General features: G+C 40.5%; 1 protein-coding gene across 1 annotated transcript; it reads left to right on the top strand.

The window, feature by feature from the left end:
• The first annotated feature begins 2,898 nt into the window (after positions 1–2,898).
• Positions 2,899–8,963, top strand: LOC143597121 (uncharacterized). The gene is made up of 2 exons (XM_077075712.1): positions 2,899–3,399; positions 8,838–8,963. Exons 1-2 carry the CDS (start codon positions 2,899–2,901, stop codon positions 8,961–8,963), a joined length of 627 nt encoding a protein of 208 aa, XP_076931827.1.
• Positions 8,964–9,427: the final 464 nt, after the last annotated feature.

Here is a 9,427-nt window from a genome sequence, read left to right as displayed (position 1 = left end):
CTTACTTGTGATGTTGTGAAAGTGTATTGATCATAGAATTGCAAGGAATATGGCTAAGTGTGTATACTTGATGATTGATTAAGTGTGACTAGAATTATAAGGTAAACATTCTAAGTCCAACCTTTTAGTCAAATGTCAATATTTTAGTCAAAGGTCAATATTTTAGTCGAAGGTCGATACTTTAGTCAAAGGTCAAACTTTAGTCAAAGTCAACTTTAGACAAACTTTGGTCAAAAGTCTTTTTAAAAACAATGGGAGATTGTTGGATACCAGTGGTTCTAGCAACCATCCCACAAGTTACTTACGTACTTGCATTTTTAGGGTCTTAGCACGTGACGCATTTACTTCGGTCGGATTTGTGTAATACCCGAAGCACCAACAAGGTGAGTTTACGGCCCCACTTTTATACATTTCCTTTGGGGGAGGAAACATGCAAAACTGTTTTACTTTACTTGCTCTAAATCTTTACACAACCGTTTGGTTGCTTATAACGTAGTGTTTCTTTGCCATGGAAAGTCCTCACGAACATCGGACCATTAACTAAGGTTAACTGGCGTGGTAAATTTAAATAGTACTATTGGGTTTGACAAACCCCACCCTGCATTATTCTCGGCTGGAGGTCGAACGGGGTGTAACTTTGACCAAACATTGTTAAGTTTTGGCAATACTTGACTTGAGGCAATAACTAGTCAGCTTCGGTCGTGATGGAAACATAACACTATGCGGCAACGAGTTAACTAAGTGTAGTTAACCATGGGCCACTTTTATTTATAAATGTTTATGAACTGATAGAGCATAACTTACTTTGAAAACCTGTGAACTCACCAACCATATGTGTTGACTCTTTCTAGCATGTTTTCCTCAGGTCACTAGCAAGCACTTGGGTTAGAATAATATTGCATGCATGGACTCGCATTGGTTTAAGTTTGAAAACATTTATTTGATATTGGTTTTGCGCTTGTAGCGCCATGAATTATTTAAACTTGTTTGGGAGATGACTCACGCACCTTGTTTAGCTTCCGCACTAGCACTTAAGTACTCTGAACATTTTATTTTGATTTGTTAAAATTTTTAAGACCATATAGATGTCGTTTGGTGTGATTAATGTGTTCGGATCCTGGTTTGTCACCCGCCTTACGGTAAAACTCCGTTAGTGGAAATTTGGGGGTGTGACAAATTGGTATCATATCCATTGGTTATAGCGAACCAGGTTGCATACCATTTCATATAGGTTGCAGTCCGGTCTATAGCTTTTCATGATGTATTAGTTACACTGCACATATATACATGAGATACCACTCACTCATCCCAACCCCAACCCTTGTGTCACAGTACGTCTTCGTCGTCAGCTGATCACACCAGTGAGAAAGCACCTATCATCGCTGAGGAGAGCACACCACCTGCGTCCCCGAGACTGAAGAGGCAGCGGACCATCCCTGACGCTGGCACATCTACTGCTGAGGAGTCTTCACCCGAGAACACGTTGTTGCCTAAGCCCCAGTGCGACTGGGAATGGTAACCAGAGGTGGTGACCATGATGATTGAGAAGGAGGAGGTTCCACCCCTAGCTGTTGTAGGTCCTTCTTGCCCTACTCTACCCGCCCTGCCATGCCTCCTGAGAGGGTGATAGCTGCACTTGTTTCTGGCCTGGATAAGGCGCAGTGTGGGAAACAGGGTATGAAGTCGGACATTGCTAAGCTAGCGCAGAAACAGGTGTATCAGTGTTTGCTATGTGTAATTGCCCGGCTGCGAGCCAGGTGAAGTTTGCTACAGGGACTCTGGAGGAGTCAGCACTTACTTGGTGGAATACCCAAGTTCAGTTGTTGGGTCTAAATGCGGCCAATGCTATGTCATGGGAGGAATTCAAAAATCTGATCAAGACCGAGTATAGCCCGCGTGGTGACGTGCAGAAGTTAGAGCATGAGTTTTGGAATTTGCGGATGGAGGGTTCCGACATTGAGGCTTATACGACATGATCCGATGAGTTAGCGATACTGTGCCCTCAAATGGTCGATCGTGCTTATAAGAAGGTCGAAATGTATATTGACGGTTTACCTCCGCAGATCCAGAGTATGGTGACGTCGGCAAATCCAGCCAACATTCACCATGCCGTCCGGTTAGCTCATAAGTTAACTGATCAAGCCGTCAAACAAGGCACTCTCCCGTCCAAGAAGTCTGCTACTGGCACATCCGATAATAAACGCAACTGGGAGAGTAGTGGCAACAACAACTCCAACAACAAGAGCACCTCTTCAGGCCACAATCAACAGAGACGGTTTGAGTCTCCTCGCAGGAACAACTACCCGAGCCAGAACCAACAACAGGGAGGATATCAGGGGAAACTCCCAAAGTGTAACTTCCATCATGCGGGGAAATGTGATAAGTACCGTTGCAACAAGTGTTGCAGACATGGCCATGAAACCAAGTTTTGCCGAGAAGACAACCCCCAGAAACAAGCCCCATCTCAAGAGGCCCCGAAAGGGTGTTTTGAGTGTGGACAGGAGTGTCAATTTAAGAGAAACTGCCCCAAACTGAAGAATGCTGGTAACGGGGGGCAAATGGCAACGGGAAGAATGATAACAATGGGAATGGTAACAACGGAGGTGAAGGCAGGGGAAGAGCCTTCGTTATTGGTGGTGGTTCAGGTGAGACTTCAAACGACTCCGTAACTATTGCCGGTAAATATAAAATGAATGGTTGTTATGCGCTAACTTTATTTGATACCGGGGCCGATCGAAGTTTCGTGTCAACTAAATTTTGTGAAATGGTTAATAGCACCCCATCTGCCCTAGAGTCTAACTACACTATCGAGTGAGCAGATGGTAAAACCATCCAAGTGTCCATATTTTGAAGGGTTGTACCGTAGAATTATCTAGTCATTTGTTTCCCATAGATCTTATGCCGATTGAACTTGGTAGCTTCGACTTAGTTATTGGGATGGATTGGTTGTCCGAGCACCAAGCCGAGGTTGTCTGTCACGAGAAGATCGTCCGCGTACCTCTCCCTGGGGGAGAAACACTCATTGTTCATGGTGAGAAAGAGAGTGCGACAGTTGGGATCATTTCCCTTATGAAGGCACAGAAGTTACTGCGTAAAGGCCATACTGCGATCTTAGCCCTAATCACCGACAAAGGTACTGACGAGGCTGTGGAGGAGGAGGTCTCAATCGACCAGATCCCTATTGTTAGAGACTTTCCTGAGGTTTTCCCCGAAGACCTACCTGGCCTTCCGCCTCACAGACAAGTGGAGTTCCAAATCGACCTGACACAAGGAGCTGTTCATGTAGCTCGTGCACCGTATTGCCTTGCTCCGAAGGAGTTAGAAGAACTGTCTAAGCAGTTGCAAGAACTGCTAGATAAGGGTTTCATACGCCCCAGTTCATCCCCGTGGGGAGCCCTAGTCCTATTCGTGAAGAAGAATGATGGAACTCTACGCATGTGTATCGACTATCGGGAACTTAATAAGGTGACGACCAAGAACCGGTATCCCTCGCCACGTATTGATGATCTGTTCGATCAGCTGCAAAGATCCAGTTACTACTCGAAGGTCGACCTTTGGTCGGGTTATCACCAACTCCGAGTTCGGGAAGAAGACATTACGAAAACAGCGTTTCGCACTCGTTATGGACACTAAGAATTCGCCGTTATGCCATTTGGGTTAACAAACGCCCCAGCCGTATTCATGGACCTCATGAATCGTGTTTGTAAGTCTTATTTGGATAAATTCGTCATTGTGTTCATAGACGACATCTTGATATATTCGAAGACAAGGGAGGGATATGAAGAGCACTTGCGATTAATGATGGAGCTACTCATGAAGGAACAACTGTATGCCAAATTATCGAAGTGCGAGTTCTGGATGCGTGAAGTAAAATTTTTGGGCCACGTGGTAAGTGGGGAGGGAATCCAAGTGGACCAGTCCAAGATTGAAGCAATCAAGGATTGGCCAAACCCGAAAACTCCCACCGAGATCCGTCAATTTCTGGGATTAGCTGGTTATTATCGCAGATTTATTGGAGGATTTTCCAAGATTGCTCAACCACTCACATCCTTAACCCGCAAGGGCATTGTGTATAAGTGGACCGAGGCACATGACACAGCATTTCAAACTCTGAAAGACAAGCTGTGTAGTGCGCCAATACTATCACTGCCCGAAGGAGTAGAAGACTTTGTTGTTTACTGCGATGCTTCACTGCAAGGAATTGGATGTGTGCTAATGCAACGGGAAAAGGTCATCGCATATGCGTCTCAACAACTGAAGACCGCTGAAAATAACTACACGATCCATGACTTAGAACTTGGAGCCGTCATCTTTGCACTAAAAATCTGGAGGCATTACCTCTATGGAACCCAGTGTACGATCTACACTGACCATAAGAGCCTCCAGCACATATTCGAGCAGAAAGAACTGAACATGAGGCAGAGACGATGGGTCGAGTTGCTTAACGATTATAAATGTGCTATTAAGTATCATCCGGGTAAAGCCGACGTGGTGGCTGACGCCTTGAGCGGAAAAGAAACTTTGAAGCCCAGGAGGGTTAGGGCTTTACAACTAACGATTCACTCTGGTCTACACAAAAAGATCAGGGATGCCTAGTTAGAAGCTCTGAAAGCCGAGAATTTCGATGCCAAATCTTTGCGCGGTGTAGACGGGAACTCAAAGGTTAAGTCCGATAGCATTCGGTATTACCATGATCGAATTTGGGTACCACGTTATGGGGATCTAAGAACACTGGTCATGGATGAAGCACACAAATCTCGATACTCAGTACATCCGGGATCAGATAAGATGTACCATGACTTAAAAGAGCTATACTGGTGGCCGAGTATGAAAGAGGAAATTGCTGGGTACGTGGCTAAGTATCTGACATGTGCCAAAGTGAAAGAAGAACATAGGAAACCGTGGAACGAATCGGTCCAGTGGCTTATAGGTTGGACTTACCGGAACAACTCCGCGGGGTACATAACGTCTTCCACGTATCAAATCTTAAAAAGTGTTTGGCTAACGAAAACTTGATAGTTCCTTTGGAGGAACTAGAAGTGGACGAACAGTTACGTTTCATCGAAGAGCCGGTGGAAATCATGGATCAGGACGTAAAGACTTGTAGGCACAGTAAAACTCCAATCGTTCGCGTTCGTTGGAACTCTAAGCGTGGACCAGAGTTCACATGGGAGCGCAAAGACCAGATGAAAGAAAAGTATCCACACCTATTCAAACCTGAAGCCAAACCATAGGTACGATTTAAATTTTGGGACGAAAATTCTTTTAACAAGGGGATGATGTGACAAACCTAAAAATTTTTTTTTATTCCTTTCATGTCCTAGTCTAGTGGTGACATCACATTAATTTTCGGGACGAAAATTCTTTCAACAAGGGGATGATGTGACATCCGACATTTTTAAGTTAACTCTGTTAACTAAACCCAGTTAAATCCTGTTGACTATGTCTATAAACTCAGTTAGTTCTGTTAACTATGAGTATGAACTCTTGTACATGTGATGTCATGTATGCGTATATTTAAGTCAACGTGTCATTGGTGACTTAAACATGGATAAGTGACTAATTATAACTAGGATAATAAACTTGTCTTGCATGTTATAATAAACATGTCATATAACATGTATGATAAGTATAGTGTGCTATGTGATTAATATGTTATATTATGGTTATTACATGATGATGTGATTGTAAGTAAGCTAAATGATTAAATAGGTTATATTGTATGTCATGTAACATGTTTATTATTTAAATGGAACCTTAGTTTATGTTACATAGGAAATGTTTATTAAATTATGTACCATGTCACAAATAAATAAATAAAAGATAACCTAAGTATCATATTCATTAAATCAATCATAAAGGGGTTGTTAATAACAAGGAGGTTACAACTATTGGATGCCAACACCTTTTCCTTTCCCTTTTCCACTCTCTTTGGCCGTGATACTCACACACACACACATACTCTCATTTTCTTTCATACAAACAATCATTTTCAAGTATCATCTTCAAAACAAACAAGTTGGTGATTATTAGTAAACAAGGGTTTAAGCATTTGATCAAGCAAAGTGAGTAGATTATTATGTTTATATGTTTCTTTTTCTTTTAATTCATATGAACCTTGTATCCAAGTGGTTGGATCATGAAAGGGGATGATCAAAGTTTGACAAGTCAAAAAGATTAGTATGTGTCTTGGTTAGTATTGTTGAGTCTTTTATAAATACTTGTGTTTTTACTTTTCTTAGGAAATCAAATGGATAAAAATAAGACATGAAATTTGATTTAGCAAGAATGTTTCTTCATGATTTTGGAATCATAAGGATATAAAAGTTGTGTTTTGTAGTGGATTGTGCCTAAAACTGCTTGATGACAGACTTGGTGTCTCGGATTGTATTGTGAATAAATTGATGATATGTTTGAGTTTTTGATCGATTTTTGATTCTATGAACATGTACTTTGAATCTATTTTTCATAAAGTCCTAAATCTTAATTTTTGGACACTGTTTGAATACTTTTTATTAATTTACAAAATCATGATGCAAATCTAAATTAGAGAAAATAATTCTGAGTTGAGTTGTAAATTTCATAACTTGATGATAAAAATATATATGGATATAATTCTACTTCTAGAATGTTGTAAATTGAATTAGGAATCTAGTACAATTGGTCTTGCATCAATTGGACAAATATGGAATTTTTGACAAATTTTTGATTACTGTTGTGTTGTTGTAGAAATATAAATCATGTTGTTGTAGTATATGAATATTCTGGACGAATTGGTAAATCCAAAAACTGTGAGAAAAATATATGTTGAACCTAATACTGATGTGTACATGTGTGATTTATTTGGTAATTTAATTGTGAGTTTTGATTGATGAGAAAAATCGGTTTAGGTGGTATAAATTGTTAAAGGTGATAAAGGTGTTAGTTGAATTGAGATAATTGCAAATTGTGATATGTTAGTTGTGGTAAATTAGAACTTTGACTTTTTAAGTCAACATAGAACTAGTTGACTAAATAGTTACTCTTGCTTGTGATGTTGTGAAAGTGTATTGATCATAGAATTGCAAGGAATATGGCTAAGTGTGTATACTTGATGATTGATTAAGTGTGACTAGAATTATAAGGTAAACATTCTAAGTCCAACCTTCTAGTCAAATGTCAATATTTTAGTCAAAGGTCAATATTTCAGTCAAAGGTCGATACTTTAGTCAAAGGTCAAACTTTAGTCAAAGTCAACTTTAGACAAACTTTGGTCAAAAGTCTTTTTAAAAACAATGGGAGATTGTTGGATACCAGTGGTTCTAGCAACCATCCCACAAGTTACTTACGTACTTGCATTTTTAGGGTCTTAGCACGTGACGCATTTACTTCGGTCGGATTTGTGTAATACCCGAAGCACCAACAAGGTGAGTTTACGGCCCCACTTTTATACCTTTCCTTTGGGGGAGGAAACATGCAAAACTGTTTTACTTTACTTGCTCTAAATCTTTACACAACCGTTTGGTTGCTTATAACGTAGTGTTTCTTTGCCATGGAAAGTCCTCAAGAACATCGGACCGTTAACTAAGGTTAACTGGCGTGGTAAATTTAAATAGTACTATTGGTTTTGACAAACCCCACCCTGCATTATTCTCGGCTGGAGGTCGAACGGGGTGTAACTTTGACCAAACATTGTTAAGTTTTGGCAATACTTGACTTGAGGCAATAACTAGTCAGCTTCGGTCGTGATGGAAACATAACACTATGCGGCAACGAGTTAACTAAGTGTAGTTAACCATGGGCCACTTTTATTTATAAATGTTTATGAACTGATAGAGCATAACTTACTTTGAAAACCTGTGAACTCACCAACCATATGTGTTGACTCTTTTTAGCATGTTTTTCTCAGGTCACTAGCAAGCACTTGGATTAGGATAACATTGCATGCATGGACTCGCATTGGTTTAAGTTTGAAAACATTTATTTGATATTGGTTTTGCGCTTGTAGCGCCATGAATTATTTAAACTTGTTTGGGAGATGGCTCCCGCACCTTGTTTAGCTTCCGCACAAGCACTTAAGTACTCTGAACATTTTATTTTGATTTGTTAAAACTTTTAAGACCATATAGATGTCGTTTGGTGTGATTAATGTGTTCGGATCCTGGTTTGTCACCCACCTTACGGTAAAACTCCGTTAGTGGAAATTTGGGGGTGTGATAACAAGTCACACCTGATAACGAGCCGGTGGAGAGAATGATTACATGGATGTCTCGATTGAATGTCAGTTTCGCTTATACTGAATGCCCAATCATCTACAGAAATCATTCACTAGATTTCTGGAGATCTGCAAGACTTGTGGATGATATAAATGGTCGGAGAATTGAAGCAACCATTGCAAGTCATGAGATATATGTGACAGAAAGAATGATTAGAAGATACTTGCAATTAAATGATGATGACCATAACCCAATAAACTTCAATACGGCTCACTTAATGAGGATATTTGAGCAGATGATGGGTTATTAGGGAACTTTACATGATGGGCAGTTTCAAAAAGGGATGTTTCCAATGCTGTATAGATTCCTTATTCATCATATGATATAGGGGTTTGCTCCGCGAAATGGATCATGGACTCTGATGAGTCGTGATTTAGCAAATGCCACTGTGGTGATTATTTATGATTTGCCATTCAATTTCTCAAAGATGATCTTTGAGGGATTGGTATCAAACTTGAAGAAATCTGAGGTAGATAGATTTCTGCAGTAACCAAGATTCCTACAGATAATCTTTAACCATGAATTACAAGATCTACCCACTATTGGCATTACACACCTACTGCAGAATCCTGACATATACAGAAGAATCAGAAATCAGGTGTTGCCAATATATTTGACTCAAACATTCCGTTTGAGATCTTGCCATGGTTGTTGGACCATGACTTTGATGTGATGCCGGTGCCTGAGGTAAGCTCAGAGGAGGAATGAGGGGAAGAAGATAATAATGATGATGATGGAGATGAAGGAGGGGTTGGAGGAGCCACGATTGTTGATACACATGATCAGGGGGAGCAACCTAAGGAACCAGAATAACCCATTCCAACACCAATCACCACCACCTACTGACCAACCCATTATACCATCACCACCACAAACTCCACCACACCAAACCACTCAATCCCCACCCCAAAAATTAATCATGAGCCAGACTGAAACATCAAATTATATACAAACACCACCAACCACTAGCCCAATTCAAACTGATCCATTTATTCCAAGCCCACCTCATACACAATCACCACCACAGTCCATTTTCCAAACTCAAGTCACAAACCATGAACAACCTGAACATGAACCCTTTTCTACATCACCACCTACAACCCTACATTCTGACACAGACCTATTCCTAAGAAACTTGGACTTATTGAAAGAAAATGTTGAATTGAAGAAGA

This window comes from Bidens hawaiensis, unplaced genomic scaffold (genome assembly GCF_021521415.1).
Source record: "Bidens hawaiensis isolate Kalapana, Puna unplaced genomic scaffold, B.hawaiensis_p1.1 tig00047583_1, whole genome shotgun sequence".
Classification (NCBI taxonomy): domain Eukaryota; kingdom Viridiplantae; phylum Streptophyta; class Magnoliopsida; order Asterales; family Asteraceae; genus Bidens; species Bidens hawaiensis.
Note: the sequence above shows the minus strand (reverse complement) of the source record. Positions and strands in the feature narration are given on the sequence as shown.

Excerpts from the sequence above, each read along its gene's own strand:
- LOC143597121 (XM_077075712.1), top strand. The coding sequence starts at position 2,899 with ATGCCGATTGAACTTGGTAGCTTCGACTTAGTTATTGGGATGGATTGG. Across the intron at positions 3,400-8,837 it reads CATCCCCGTGGGGAGCCCTA|AAGAATCAGAAATCAGGTGT; the intron begins GTCCTATTCGTG and ends TGACATATACAG.